We start from the raw sequence: 16664 nt of genomic DNA on the forward strand, positions 1-16664 counted from the left end.
CAACCGAGGAGCAACAAATGCAACAAATGCAATCAGCCAGCCGCATGCCAAAGTCTCTCGCTTACTTAGCCAAGTCAGGACCACGCCCCCTTTCCACCCCTTCCGCCCCCTGACAATCGCTTGGAGATGATAGTCCCCATCTCAGGGACCAGTTCCCGAGTCCTGCGTTTGCGGTTATCACATTCTGCTGGGCATTTTAGCTGCGTAATTGAATTAAATTTCGTTTTAAAATGTAAAAGGCTTTTGATTTGGTTTGTAGTCCTTGATGTCGTTTGTACTCCATGAAGTAATTAACATTTGTTTCAATTCCTGAACACCAAGTTTGGAGCACGAGTTGAGCAAGTACCACAAAATGGGAATAAATCAACGAGGTAGTCGGCAGGAACTTGCATTGGGATTGTTGATTAAAAACTACAACAACTTTTTGGGATCTTTGAGGGCTGTTAGTGGCGTTTAAAAAGAAATAAAATATATTTTTCCTTCTCTTGGAAATTCATGATTCTCAGGAACACCTTAAAAGATATAATCATTATGGTAAATTTGTTATTAGCGGGTAAAAGAAAATTATATAAACAGTCTTTAAATTAACAGAACCCTAAGACAATCTTATAATAATATTTATACTAAATTTAGTTTATAATGGTTAAGTTTATTTTGAAGTTGATAAACCGGTATCTGATGGATTTGTAGTCTTTTAGGGGCATTTAATATGCAATATGTAAATAAAATAAATAAAATACTTGACACATTCCGTTACAAAACGAAAGCCAAAATTTAAGTAATCATTCCATACAACATAAAATAGAAAAAAAAGATTGTTTTGGCTGTCAGAAAAGTATCTTTGAGATGTCTGAGAAAACTCAGGGTTTTTCCCGCGATATAGATTGTGCGCGCTGGTACCGTGGAATGTCCGCCGTGCAGACGGAGGCCTGTGATGGATTGCTCCACGCCCTTCGCGATGACATGGAACAGGAATCTACTTACAGGGTGCGTCGCTGTGTCCACCAACTGGGCCTCCATCCACTGGTGAATACATCGCAGATCAAAGTCCTCATGGCCATGAGCCAGGGAAACGATTTGGCTTTCTTGTGGTTCCTCTGGGAGTTGGCCTACAAGAGTCCCCAAAAGTTCCGAAAGGATAGCGGGGATTCGGATTCGGAATACTATACGGTCAACGAACAGTTGTTGCTGTCTGGTATTGCCCATCTGGATATGCCCTCCACCCTGAGAGCCTTGGATGCCCTACTGCCACCTGCCACTCATTCGAAAAAGATCTCCCAAAAAAAAAATGTTGCGCAAAAGGGTTTAGTTAAGATACCCCCAAGTATCAATCCTAGAAATCATGTCCTGCCCTACTTCGCTTCCCAGGTGCGTCCTCGTGAATTTGTGCCAAAGTCCAATTTCCAAGTTCCAAAGAACAAGCTGCGATTCCCCGAGTACTCGCAGTATAGCGATTTTATGCACCAAATTCCGAATGAAAAGTCTCGTTGGTTTGCCCAATACCAATTCTTCCCTGCCAAAAGGATAGTAACCAAGTTACTCTCGGAACAGCTCGATGGTCTAGTCCTGAAACCTAGGTCTGAAGAAAGCGATCCTCTGTGTGAAACTCATCGTTTTTTGGAAAAGGAAGTTATAACTCAACGCCAAATGAAAGTCATCTCAACTCTCCAGCAGTGTCTATCTAAGTTCGATGTTTCAAAAGCTGAATCGAGGGATCGGCGTAAACGCACCTTACAAGATATAGAAAAAAATATTGAGTGCTTACGACCAAGACCTTTAGGTCAAGTTAAAAGCTTTCAGAAAGAGGTCGGATCTTGTAGATTGTGCAAACATATGACTTCCTCAAACCAAAAGGCAACAAGAAAGAAGGAAGATATTTCCCTGCTGATGAATCTGGCTGAAGATGAGCACAGGCTGCATTTATCCAGAATAACCTCGCAGGATAAGTTCGTACAGGTTATGCTAATGCAAAGGAATAAATCTCAATGCGCTGGGGCCGGTGACTGTAAATTTATGGATGTCAAGTGTGACCTGGAAGAACAAAACAATTTAAACATAAGCCATAAGCGTAAGAAGAGTAGAGCATCCCATAATCAAGGCCGGAAATCTCGAGAATCTGAAAAGAGCACCGTGGAGGAAGACCCGCGTTTACCAACTACCAACTTCGAAAGCCTCGCCGATCATATTCCCGCCTGCAGTCAAACTTTGCGATGTCCGATAAAGAAGCGGTGTCCTGAAGAAGAAACTTTTACTACCAGGACACTCGATGGCTTTCAGTTGAACTACCATAAGATTTTCGATATACCTGCGATTCCCGAAGAGCACATGCCCTGGGAGGACGATGTTTTAGATCTAGAGGACAAGCAACCAGTAATTGAAAAACTGTGCATTGATGCTTTAAAGGACGAGAAATCCAGGTCAGTAAAGGAGTTGCAGAGGGATAAATCCCTACCTCCTGTTCTAAGAGCAGCTGCCAATTGTGCGGTGGACATGTTCCGCACGAACGTGGAAGAAGTGGTAGAAGCCCCACCTGTTAAAGAACAAGAACTGAACTATATTATAGATCCAAACAACAAGCAACAGATTGAGGATCTTTTAAAGGAAGCTCTGCAAGTGCTCCGTAGAAACCCTCACTTCGTCTTGGCCACCTTCTCCAATGCCCACAAGATGCCTGTGCTCCTGGATTGGGTGGCGGACCGCTATGGCAAGACCTTTAGCAGGGATCAGATGAAGTCCCTCGTAAAGTCATCCTATCGCATATACGAAAGGGTTTATCAGGATGAGAAGCATCACAGGCGGGAAATACTGAGTGTGAAGAAAACCTTTTCGGGATTCGGCATTGGTTCCAACTATGGCAGCTATAACAGGTTCATGTGTCAGGTTAGACAGAGAAAGTCCGAATACCATGACAGACTTAATAATCTGGCTCTGGAACAGTCGCGTCTCACCTGGTTGGCCCTGCGGGGATACTCCCACCTGGGTGGCCACATCAGGGACACCTTCTTCGCCTACATGCCCGCCAAATATGTGGATCTCAGACGCCAACACGTTTGGAAATCCGACGATTACCGGAATATGGTCAAACTCCGGCTAAGAACCCATTTTCCTACTTGAGATGGGTCTTCCAAATGGCAAATGGAAAATACAATACAAAGTCTATGGTTTTCCATCTGCCATTTGGAATACCCCCCGAAATGGTTCGATAAAATCCGTTTGAAAAACATTCAATAAAATCTGTCCCTCGCCATTTGCGGGCGACTACTTATGTAAACCAAACTATGTATAATCCCAATTAAAAATGCTGATGCCCAACTAAAACGCCACGACGGCAAATGAATAGCAAACACGGCCGAACAGAGGTTTAGTTTCAGATTTTCAGCTATCGCCCGGTCACCAGATTGCCGATGGGCCGTTGTTGCTCATTAATTAAAAATGGGGTGGCGAAATGGGGGGCTTTGAAAAGCGGAAAAGTGAAAAGTGGGGTTTTTGGGGCGGTAGAACAACAGACTGGCAAACTGCTGGCCATGTAATGGCGGCCAAATGACGCACGTGACACGTGTGGCGTGGCACTGACAATCCAAAATCGACTCGCTGACAAGCAGATGACGCCGGCAGGCTGACAGGAGGACACTTTTTGGGGGGCGGTGTTGAGGTCCTGGTTCTGTCCCTGTCCCTGATTCTGATTCTGATTTCAGCGGTCTGGTCGCCGCCCTGCCCGCAGCACTTTGTGTATTGAATCGGTAAAGCATGTGACAGGATTATGATATAAATCATTGCACACTTTACGGCGATCGATTTAAGGACACTCGGTCTGGCCAGCTTTTCATTTTCATAAACTGCACAATGAATCGATTTCTGCAACTGATTTGATTTTAATTATTTTGATACACACTTTACAAATCACATTGATAATGTTTGTTAGTAAAAGTCAAGAAGATACTCTGGAGTCTAGCGTTTCGACTATCAGATACCCGTTAATCTGTTTCTAACTGCAATTATAATAAAGTTCCAGAGCATTTCTATTGTTTTGAAGACCTCTCCCCTATTTTATAAAAGTTTTACTCATTTTCTGCTATACTTGTACCATGTAATATTCGTATAGCGTAATTGGTATTGTTTTTCTTGGAACACAGTTCAAATTTAGAGCCTCAATAAATGTCATAAGGGTAAGTAATATTTATAACATTTTATAGATCTTCTTTGCACTCGTCTTATAACTTGAATCACTGACATACTTGTACCCATTTAAATGTGGAGATATAACCAATTTTCGAGGTTTTCCCTTTTGGACACTAAAACCCAAAGGTGCTGTTGGTAAGTCGGAACCCAATCACATGCAGGTCCCCGGGCGGATGTTTTGTTGCGGACCCTGCAGGAGCTGTCGGATAATCGCCGGCTAATACAATGGCGTTGGAGGTCCCCCATTCGAACAATCCGGACAATGCCCCCCGGAGACGGATCCCCCATTGGCAGCGCCATTTCCATGGCCATTATATTCAATTATACGACAATAACGTGGCGCTTAGGGCGCTGCGGTTCACGGGAATTGAAAATAATAATAAAGCGGGTGGTGTTTTTTGGGGGGGACTTATAGATAAAAAGTGCAAGCTGGTTTTTGGTTGGTAGATGGTCCGTGCACAAGGACTTGGGACAACTATCAGCAAGAAATTATGATTAGCTTTTGGTAAAGTTTTCGACCGCAGTCAGCAGTCAGCGCAGGCACTTGGGGAACTGCCACCGCATACTTTGCGCGTTAAATCTGCCGGACGGACAGCATACGGACAGGATACGGACAGGATACGGACAGTATACGGACAATGTTAGTGGAGCGCGAAGCCTGAGACCTGAGAACAAAAACGGAACGAATTTCTGCAAGCGCAACGTTTTAATTTGACTCTTGATTGTTATGCCATTGTTGCCTTGCATTGTGCATTCGGCCATCTACACTCTTAACTCTGTGTGGGCCCTTTGTGTAATCGCCGCTAATGCGCCCGAAATTGTGCTAAACGCTTTTCATTCCGAACCATTTCGAACCACCCAACCACCACCCATTACACATAAAGAAGCTCTTTGGTCAAATGGACCAAGATAATAGTGAAATGGACCCAACCTATGGAAATGTCTATTGGGTCCATGCAGAAGGTACTCTTAATAATAATAATTAATAAGTAATACCCAAACCTTAAGCTTACTGTAAAATGTTGTTATGTAACAATAGTAGAACCCAACTTGTGAAATATATTTAAGTAACTATTATGTATAGTAAATGGGTTCAAACCAGGGAATAAAGTTGAATAACTATTTTGTGTAGTAATAACAATAGTTCATTAATTAATTAATAATTCACACTTCTCTCAGTTCATAGTTACTTTTGGTTACTATTAAATGTCCATTTACAAAAGAGAATTCGTTCTATCCCTTTTAAAACTGTGGGTTAATCTCTTTAATGGGACAGAACCAGTTGGGAATTATAAAAAATATATTGGATAACATTTTTTATATACAACTTGGTCAGCTAAATTAGTTATTGTTCATAAGTATTTACTATTATAATAACAATATACCATTTTATCATTACGTAATCGTTACTATTCTTATAGTAATTTTATTTTTTAATGGTATAACAAGCAAAAAAAAAAACAAGTACGGCACAGCATTGGCCGTGTTGACCTACAATATTTTTCTGAGTGTACCAATTTCCAAGCTCTTTGAACCCCGGGCTATTTGAGCTATAACCAAGGGCCTGGGCATTTGTAACAATATTTAAAATGCCCCGAGAATAGGGATGCTATAACTCTGACTTATCGCTGGATTATGAAACGGGGGGCCATTTTTCCTGGCCACCGAGATTTGCATTTGCACACGCAACATTTGTTAAATGTATCGTCATGTATGTCATTTCACTTAATTTTGCCATTTACTTTGCATACAAAGCTTCCATAAGTTTGCCCGAAATCTTGGGCCAAATTTGAAACTCCTGACAGTTGGGGGCGTTTTTCGGCCAGAGGAGAACAATTTGTCACAATTATTGCACACAAAATGACAGGCAAATGAAAGGCAAGCAGCTGGAAAACAAGCTCCGGAAAAGTCGACTCCAAGGAGGCGAGTCAAACAGGAGGCTTTGACAAGTTAAATGTGTTCTGGACCCGGGCTGCACAATGATGCAGCAAAAGCAAAAATGCTCGCAGGAATATTCAGGAGGAAAACGAAAAACCTGCAGGACAAGTTGGCTCTTGTGCCGGACATTTTGTCATATTTTTTGGTTAATTTCAAAAATGCAAATCATCGATGTCCTGGCGGAGCGGAGCACGTCCTGTCGCCTTTTTGACAAATTTGCCATCAGAGGACGTGCGGCGATGTGCTCGTTATACATAACTTTCTGGGGGTAAAATGTATAGTATCATGGATCCGGTTGCCCCTTTACCATTTTCCATTCTGAAGTGAAAATGAAAACTCCACCCTGTCGATCGTCATGTTTTCTGTGGCCCGGCCGCTCATTTGTTTGCAGCTTATTCGCATAGTTTATGTTGGTTTTCTGCATGAAGCCCCGAACTGCAATGGTTATGTTATGCAAAAGTTGCCATTTTCATTTCCTGCCTTTGTTTGGGCACCCTTTTCGGTTTGCTCAGGCCTAAAAATGTCCTTATACAACGGAAAATGGATTATTTTTACAAACTAATTAGGGTTGTACTTGCACAACTTTTTCACTCCTCATGATGTATCTCTTTTTGTCTACTAAGGTTTTTGGTTAAATCTGTCTTAAGATTTACCGTTGAAGGATGTAGGGAAATTTTTTATATTGATACTTATCAAAATGATCTTAAGTCCATAACAATAAGGGAACATATAATATATCATAGTTCTTTATGTGAGTATGAATAAGTCAAAGTCAATTTATAAAATTAACCAGGTTATAAAAAGGAAATCAAAAAAAATTAGGGGTTTTAAAATATTCTAAAATCAAGAACAAAGTGTTCTTGAAAAATCCAAAAAAAAGAGTTTTAAAATATTCTAAAATAAAGAATAAAATGTTCTTAAATGATTCTTCTTGGTCAAGAATGCGTGTTCAGAAATTAAGAATATTCTGTCTTAAATCAAGACAGTTCTTGACTAATTTACAATTTATAAGAAAATTTGTTCTTAATGTTAGAACATATTTTTGAGTTTAAGCCGTTTTTTCCCTGGGTACAGTTTGTTTTTACAGTTTACAATAAACTGATTAACCATATTATAAATATGTAAAAAGGTTCATAAAAACAATCATTACTTGTAGGGGATATATAAAAATACTTTGATTGCAAGAGGTTCGCTTCCAATCACGATCGACGAGTAAGTTTCCATGCTCTATGACATTCAGAGTTTTAAGCTTTCAAAGCTCAGACCGGTTCTCTCCCAACTGCGCATGCGCAGCCGTCTCAGTGCAATTTCAACAATTCCAACAGTTTCAACAAGCCAGAGCGAAAGCAGTTGAATCAATGGAGACTTCTGGGCGTTAAAACCCAATCCCAATCCCAACCGATCGCACAGTTTAGTCCGAGACGTAGACGCGTGCGCACCGCAGTTGTTCCTGGTGAGTTCCTGGCGATTTCTCCCAGTGTAGTGCCGATGTGGCTGTGGAATACCAACAATGGAGTGCCCTGTGAAACGATGCCGTTTAACTTTAAAGTGCCGGAAAGCATATTAATCTGCAATATTAAAATAATCTATCTGTCCGTTCAGGTTTATGTCGGCTAACGAAATGGCGTTTGTGAAAATTTGCATATTTGCTTTGGCTTTGGCCGTGGGTAAGTGTGGAAACAGCTCTTAATTGCATTTGCCAATTAATGATACGTCAATACCATACCATCATGATGGTCCCTACTCTATTTGAATAATGCGATGGTGCCGTGACTTTAATGCTCTTCTGCTCCCAGCGCAAACAATCGCCTCTAATTGTTCGCCGCGCCCAAAAACAAACAGCAAACCAATCGAAAAACAAACCAGCAGACCAACAAACCAACAAAATAGCGACAAACAACGAAATGCAAATGTTGTATATTCTATATGTATATGCTGCATGCAGCATATATGCGGCAGCTAAGCTGAAAAATATTGTTGTTAACATTATTTGGCCCCATGTTTATGCATATCTGCAGTGTTTGCAGTCCTGCTCCGCTCATCATGTCAACTGTTGTTCGATTTCGATGGCATGGAACACGTGTAACTGCCATATGTAGCACATATATGTATCCTATATCCTATAGGATATACACCCTGGCATTCATCGTGGCCATTGTCACACTTGTTGTTGTCAATTTGCATGGCTTTGGTTACGGGTTTTTCGGTTTTTGCGTTTTTGGTGTCGGCATTACAATTCCAATTGCAATTGAAAATTGGGCAATTTAATTTTCTGTCAAATTTTCTGCTCATTTATTGTGTGAAAGCTCATTAAAAATTTGTTTGTCTCCGCTCCGCCCCCAAATGCAATATGCGAGGCATTAAAATTTCATATTGTTAACTCGCCGGAATAAAACATAAATTTGATATGCAACTGTTGCGTGTGGGAGGCGTAAAGCCGAATTTTTAGTAATAACATTAAAATGGCCATGAAAAAAATATGGCCGCGGCTCATAATTAAATCTATTGCAATTTGGGTGCCAGTGTAGACAAACAAATATAAATGGCATAAATTAAATTGCCAGTTAATTGAGGGAAAACTCTCCCCAACGTTGAGACAATGGAAAAGTTTTAATTTGATTGCAGACATGTTTGGGCCAAGAGTTTGTAATTTATTTATGAAGAGACTTTCTAGATCCCACACCTTTCCCTAACAAAAAAAAAACCCATTTTAACAGTCTAGCCCATTATCAATCTCACATCAGTTCAGTGAATGACATGAAAAAAGTGCCCCAATCTGTTTATTTTTAATCCATTTAATGTTCATTGAACTTAACACGCCCGCTCGCACTTTCCCAAGATGACAGCCCGACACCCACGACGTGTGTGACTGGAATCGAAAATCCAAAAATCCAAATATCCAAACATCCAAAAACCCGAAACCGAAGCGGGGCACAAAAGTTTAGCCCCACTCTGTTTCGGAATAGGCAGTCAATTAATCTAGTTTAACCGGACTGGGAACCGAGTCAAACGGTCCGGGACCGGGTTGAACCTCCACCTCCACCTCCCTGGAACCTGCACCTCCATGGAAAACTTGTTGACAGACTGTCAGACCCCCAGACCAAGTCGACAACTCGACAACCCGGCCCGAACTCAAACCGCATAGGCCACACTCCGCTTGGCACACTCGCAGGCTCACGAAAAAAAGGGAGCTCCATAAAAATGAGGGGACAGCACCTATTCGCGGCAGGCCGATGGGGAAATGCCCTTGGGTAGAAGGTTTTCTGAGAAATTATTAAGGGGAACTGAAGAAAAATAAGGCAGGGTTAAATAAGCTCCAATATTTAGTTTAAGTGCAGATATTAATAATTTTAAATATAGAAAAAATATCATATCAGCTGAATTTCAAAGTCTTATGACCATATGAAACTTACTTAAGTTTTGAAAACTCTTGGCAAACTAGAACCCAACATTTTATTAATTTATTTATTTAACTCTGTATTTATCTACCTTTTTAAATACATCCAACTAGTTAGTTTGAAATTAAGGTTAGTGACATATGGACATTATACAATCTATCAACACTTATATGAAAAGCATATAGGACATCATAGCATATTAATAGAGGACATCATTCTAATAATTCATTCTCACGAGTGAATGTTTTGTGAAATATCTAAAAGTTTGTCTATACTGACTGTAGATATATATATTGAGACGATGGTGATGTATCCAATTGGTTTCCTAAGACTACTGATTATATCACTATATTTTCTTTGTTACTACAAGCAATGTTCATTTAAACTATTAAAATACTGAACAAATGCGATGATAATTAAAGACTGTGAATAGGTGTATTGAAAATGCTTGGATGTATAATATCTTCAAATGGTTTTCTGAAACTAGTGATACTATGATACATTTATCGTGTTAATTCTTACATGAGAGGGTTTTTTAACATCCTGAGTACTTTTTATTGAAGAGGTATTTAAGCAAGGATATTTTGTGTAATCTAACAAAACAATTATTACTTAGAGACTGTAAATGTTTATATCGAAAATGTTTGAAGGTATAACATCTCCATTTGGCTTTCTAAAACTAGTGATTTATCACTTTTTTTCTTTAGTGACTATAATATTATGGGGTTTTCACCTACTGAGTACTTTTTTTAAGGAGTATTTGATAAGGATACAGTCTATTTAATTTTTTAAGAATCCAAAAAAAATAGGTGACTGCGGATGTTTACATTTTCCAATTGGTTTTCTAAAACTAGTTGTTCTATGACATATATCTCCTGTTTTTTCCACATACTGAGTGCTTTTCATAGCGAGAGTATCTACCAGCTGAACTATGAAGCTTTGGCTACTTTTTCTTTCCGAGCTTCTTGTTTGTGTTGCGTTTTTTTTCGCCAGGTCCCCGGCCGTGTACGAAACATGTTTCAATGACAAGCGACAGCTGCAACAGCAACAGCAACAGCAGCAACACTAGCAGCAGCAACACCAACGACAACGACAACATGTTGTTGCTGCAGTCGGCGTGGTTGTAGTTGTTGGCTTAAATGTTGGCTGACACTTCACGCACTAATTGCTCTGTGGAATTGTTTCTTTATTAACGTTTAATCGAATGTCAACCGAGCGACGTCAGCATCAGCAACTTGCTGGCATTGTTGTTGCTCACTGCGGCTGCTGCGAAAATTGAAATCTTTTAGTCTTTTCTTGTTTCGCCAGCCTTTTAATTGAATATTTTTTTTACAATTTTTGCAATGCCCGATTGGAGTGGTTTACCTTGAGGATAGCTTCATGCAGTTGCCCCATGTCTGATTTCATACTTCTGATGTTGCAGCTTCCTGGGAAGTAAGTGGAAATGTCTAGCTTTTCCGCTTTTCCGCTGATTGCAAACGACATTTCAAGGCTGATTTTGAGCCACAGCTGATGCGGCTTAAATCAGCTGTTTACTGGCGTAAAACCCGGGTTTGTAATCTTCAAGACACTTTCACTTTTAAGGTCGCTACGCCGCCTGGCCTGTGTCGCAATCAAACTCATATACATATCGCTTCGGTAGCTGTTTTATGAGTAGCCGCAAACGGGTTTCTCGCAAACAAAGTGGAAATGTTGGGCAAAAAACAAAAGGCTAAAACGTGCAAAATACACTGGACGAAAAACAAGGTAGAAAAGTATCTAGGAAGTCTTAATTTATTGCTAATGAATTTTGGTAAAATTTTAAGAAGGGTTATACAATTTAAAAATGGTTTATATCAATACTAAGAAAGAACATTTTAGAGATTTCCAAAATATCTAATTCTAATTTTCAAGATCTTATGGTCTTATGACCTTGGATTAAATATGAACTTGTTGACTGGATTTATTGAATAGAAATTTGGAAAACCTAAAGAAAAAATCTTTTATACATATGTTAGTCCCAATGACATTATTTGCTAATACCTTTTAAATCCATTTAGTTAATCGACATTAAAGCTAGTGTCATAAGGGCGTAACATATATAAATGTAATTTCTAAAATGTAATTTAAAATGTCTTAAATACCGAAAACATGAGTTCAACTCTTAATCCCTGACATCATTATTTTATTTTCTGTTCATGCTTACAAATAAATATTCTCCTTGACAAGCGATTAAAAAAGGACTGTTGTCAAAATCTTCAACCAGATTAGCAGACTTAATCTTGTAAATAAATACGCAAAAATGACAGAACTAAATTTATATGATTGTGGACAAGCTTTGCCAAGTGCTTAAACTTATGCCAAATAATATTATACAAACGATTAAACAAATTTAATTTGTTGGTTTAGTTTGCTGGTACAGCTTTATGGCCATTTAATAACAAGGGAATTGCATTAAATTTATGAAAAAACAAATGTACATCAATTCAGAACAATGAACTTAGAGTTTGATTTATATGAGACTTGATAAAAGTAATTTGTACTGTACAATATGAAGTAGCCAATGCAGAAAGCTGCCGTCAACAGGGAGATTAAATTAGAGATTTGTGTGCTGTGCTTTATTAAATGTTTGTTTACCATGCCAAACCGTATATCTGTACCTCTATTTGTATCTGTATATGTGTCTATATCTGTATCTATATCTGACCAGGTTTGACCGCCGCACTGGCCCAGGAGCAGCGCGGTGGCTTCCGTGGCAGCAACAGCCAGTTCCGCGTGGGTGCCGGCCATCCCCCCTCCCAGCGGCACCTGCCTCCCCGGACCCGCGATCCCGTCCAGGAGGCCTCCATGGTGCCCAAGAACAGGCAGCCGGAGAAGGAGAAGGAGTACGAGCCCACCGAGGAGTGCCCGGAGCCCAATGGCTTCTATCCGGACAGCAAGCAGTGCGACAAGTACTACGCCTGCCTGTAAGTGACCAAAAAGCACACCCGGCCACGGGGCGTATGCGTAATGTTGGATGCCTAATCCCCTAGAATTCACCGCTTTACAGAGACGGTGTGCCCACGGAGCGACTCTGTGCCGATGGCATGGTCTTCAACGACTACACGCCCATCGAGGAGAAGTGCGATCTGCCCTACAACATTGACTGCATGAAGCGGACCAAGCTGCGTGAGTATATCTGTTTAATTTCTGGGTCCCGCTTTATATACATATATATACCTTCTTGAGCTGGAGACCCCTCCTTGAAAATCATCTCATAAACGAGCTGCGTGCCCGCACTTATTTGCTCGTTACTTCTGGGCTGCGCTTTTTGTTAACTTATTAAATATGCAAACGGCATGCGAGGCGGTTAACCCAAATTGTTGTCGTCAATAGGTCTTTGGTCTTGGCGGTGTTCTTTTTTTTTTGGTGCTTTGTTTTTATTTTTCGCCTCTCAGTAGACTTGTTTTATTCGTGATTTTATTATTTCCCCCATGGCATCTAGACTTTAAGTCCCCGCAGCTTTAAAGTTGCCAAAAATTTCGAATTTCCCCTTTTGAGTCTAACATGTGCCACGCGTGCGAGTAGAATCCTTCAAAACTTTCCCCCACAACACTTTATTAAAGTTCATACACTAAAACGATTTAAGTTTTGGCTGGCTAAGAGGACTTTAAGAAATTATTTTCATTTAAAAGCTGGCACATTTTTGAGGGCCATTTGTATTATAAAATATTCCAGCACGTTTTAGTTTTTAAATAAATTATTTGCCACCCATCAAAGCAATTAGTACACATTGTGCAGGCCCATTAGCAATTTCAATTACCTTTGTCTCCTGTTGACATATGACGTTGCCATGGCATATATGTAAGTTCTGTATGTGCTCCTATGTACATACGCACCTGAATAAATGTGCTGGCCGAGAGTAATGTATTTACGGAACTGCAGAAAGGGTTTTTATGACCAACGAAAGGCACACATGTACTAAGGTGGACCAAAAAATATAAACTTATTCTTACCTTCAAGTGGTTGAGGATTTCATAGATGTGCTCGAAAAAGAAATACTTTGTTTAAAGATTTTGAAATGCCTTAATGGCCTTAACTTTTCCTTTAAAATTACTCATACGACACGTATACCAGTTGGAAAAAATGAGTCGTTCTCTTATTATTGTTTTTTGAAACTTTTCTCAAGAAGGGAAAAATACCAATGTTTTTTGATGAGACCTAGTTTATCTTTTAATTAAATTTTTTTTCTTAAATATTTTTTTTTTAAGACAGCAGTACTTATTATTGATTTGTTTCCAAGCTCATGCATAGATCCTTAAAAGCATTTTTTTCCAAGAATTTCCTTTGGTATTTTGAATGAGAGTAGTACCTTAAAAATGACCCTACGAATAAGAACCACCCTAATGCACATGCATTAAATGTATTACATATACTGGCAAAACTGGACGACAAATAAGAACTAAAAGATGGAAAGAGGGAATATCATTTTTTAGTCAATTCTTTGTAATTTTGTAAAACTTTAATTTACATTGCAGAAACACCACAACCATCGCCACATTGTCCCCGTAAGAACGGATACTTTGGCCATGAGAAGCCCGGTATCTGCGACAAGTTCTACTTCTGCGTGGACGGGCAGTTCAACATGATCACCTGTCCGGCCGGTCTGGTCTTCAATCCCAAGACGGGCATCTGCGGCTGGCCGGACCAGGTGGGCGTCACCGGTTGCAAGTCGGAGGACGTCTTTGACTTCGAGTGCCCCAAGGTCAACGAGAGCATCGCGGTGACCCATCCGCGCTACGCCGATCCCAACGACTGCCAGTTCTTCTACGTCTGCGTCAATGGAGATCTCCCCAGGCGCAACGGATGCAAGCTGGGACAGGCCTTCGATGAGGAGAAGGAGACCTGCGACTGGGCCCGCAAGGTGCCCGACTGGTAAGAAATAGCTATCCTTAGTTCCGGGGGCTTACGAGAAGACCTATCACAATTTAAGTTACCTCTGCAAATCTCAGAATTTTATTTATAAGGCTCTTGTGTTATCTTTACTCATCATTCAAATTGGTTTTATATGTAAAATTATTTTTTAGACTTTTGTTTTCCCTTGATCCTTTATTATAAAAGGGTTAACATTAATTATGATTTAATGAATAAAATTTGTAACCCATCAATTTATACTGAATGTCGTATGTTAAAAAATCACAAGTCCGATATCCTCATATCAATCTACATATTTTCTTGGCATTAAAATAACAAAGAATGATTTATAAATTACCATTCTAGTAAAAATTTTAATATATAGTAGGTCATAGAAATTCCAGAAAAATCATGCTAACGTAAATCAATGTAACTCAAAATAAAATTCGCAAATCAATATTATAATTTGTTGCTATCACTTTGCACCTTTAAAATGTTAATATAATCTTAGCAAATATTATCTTAACCTTTGAAATCACAAAATTTAAGACTTGATGAGAAACCATTTGAGGATTAAAAATATATTTGAACAAGTATCTAAACATTAAACATTGAATACTTTTAAGAATTCAATGGGAGGCACAGAAAAGTAAATATAATACAAATATACGTATCTATACCTTAATAGTTTTTTGAGATAACTAAGAGCTGACTAGGTCTTAAAAATCTATGCAAATTAAATTTTTTTGAGAACTTCAAATTGTATATTCCGTTGAATTTTATAAAGAAGATTATACATTTATAATAATTTTCTCCACTTTACAGTGTCGACTGGTACAAGGATCGCCTGACCGACAAGGAGCTGGACGAGCTGGAGAACCCGAAGCCCAAGACGACGACCACCAAGAGACCAGCCCGCATCCGCGGCCAGTCGAGACGCAAGCCGCAGCCGAAGAAGGTGGATCCCAAGGAGGAGGAGGAGGAGGAGGCCTGATCCCCGACTGCATTAGTCTTAAGTGTGTCCCCACTGATTGTCACCATTAAAGGCGTGCAGGAGGTCTAACTATTGATCGCTTTACTAGAGCACTTGATGCCCATGATGATGGGCAATCCGCGGATGCCAGGAGAATTAGCCCCTTCCCCGCCTGGAATCCCCTTTCGAATGTAATATGCATGGGAATTTGTGTGAGGAGCAGTTGATGTGGTGCCAAAACGACAGGATTTTATGCGCATCCAGTGTGCACAATCCGTGCACTCTGCATTGTCCCCTTAACCCGCCTTGTCCCCGGTCCCCCTTAACCCACTGAGGCCCCCTGGCCCCGTGACATGACGGAATCAATGCTCCTCCCTGCCCAGTTCTTTGCCAGAGTTGAGTTTTTCCCATTGCCTGCAGCGCATAAATTCAATTTGCCGATGAGCGTGCACAAAAGTATGCAACAAAATGGCAACAACTCGATACAGACACATACACATACAGGGATATTGGGTGTTTCAGTGGCGGCGGGGCTCTCGATTGCAGGGGGGTTCGGGCAACATGTGTATGACGTTTGGCAGACAAGAAGCATTCGATAAAACGCATTGAAATTGCATTGTGGAAATTGTGAGCAGTTGAATGGCGAGATTTACAGTGGCCATTGCCAATGGAGGGAATGAAAACTTCTAGGAAAAACTCCCTCCGGGTGAAAGGGGGAGGGGTTTTTTCTGGTCCTGATGAGGGGTGGGGGGGGGGGGGGGGGGGAGAGAATGGAAAATGCCGTTGAGAGCATCAATTCTTATTGTTTAAGCACTGACGTAAAATCTCAGCAAACGATGACATTTCCACTTGGCATTGTTCGAACGTTTGCTTAAATTTATTTATGCATTCATTCGATTGCGGGGTAGTTATAAATGGATTTTCTATCTAACTTGGTAACAGAACAATGAGATGACGTGACTGGTGCTTAGACTTGCACAGAATAGGTTAATTGGCCAGCTTCAGGCGGTATGGTATATGTTTTCCACAAATATCTGCATCTCTTGGGTTATAGTTATTGTTCCAGGAAGACCAAAATTTTCCAAATCATTATATTTGACTTAAAATTGTTGTTTTCCCTTGGGCTTTACAAGTCCGGAATATATCTGGTCAGGAAAAACACTAACCTTAAAATAATGCTTACTTTATCAGGTCTTAACTACTTACTCTACTTTCAAGGAACTAATCCAGTTCCGATTTCTCAATGTCATGTTAAGGTTAGTACTTTGTTATATGTAAAAGAAAGTTAGCTTCAAGCTTCAATG

The 16664-nt window shown here is 40.1% G+C and overlaps 2 protein-coding genes across 2 annotated transcripts; both read left to right on the forward strand.

Moving 5' to 3' along the window:
- The first annotated feature begins 810 nt into the window (after positions 1–810).
- LOC108009229 (uncharacterized) lies at positions 811–3312 on the forward strand. The gene has a single exon (XM_017073396.4). It carries the CDS (start codon positions 847–849, stop codon positions 3112–3114), a length of 2268 nt encoding a protein of 755 aa, XP_016928885.3. The 5' UTR covers positions 811–846; the 3' UTR covers positions 3115–3312.
- A 4168-nt stretch (positions 3313–7480) lies between these two features.
- Positions 7481–15450, forward strand: obst-B (obstructor-B). Its single transcript, XM_017071994.4, has 6 exons — positions 7481–7570; positions 7720–7784; positions 12205–12460; positions 12544–12662; positions 14012–14408; positions 15213–15450. The coding sequence occupies exons 2-6, from the start codon at positions 7724–7726 to the stop codon at positions 15379–15381; spliced, it is 1002 nt and encodes a 333-aa protein (XP_016927483.3). The 5' UTR covers positions 7481–7570; positions 7720–7723; the 3' UTR covers positions 15382–15450.
- The last annotated feature ends 1214 nt before the right edge of the window (positions 15451–16664 follow it).

Source organism: Drosophila suzukii, chromosome 2L, assembly GCF_043229965.1.
Source record: "Drosophila suzukii chromosome 2L, CBGP_Dsuzu_IsoJpt1.0, whole genome shotgun sequence".
Lineage (NCBI taxonomy): Eukaryota > Metazoa > Arthropoda > Insecta > Diptera > Drosophilidae > Drosophila > Drosophila suzukii.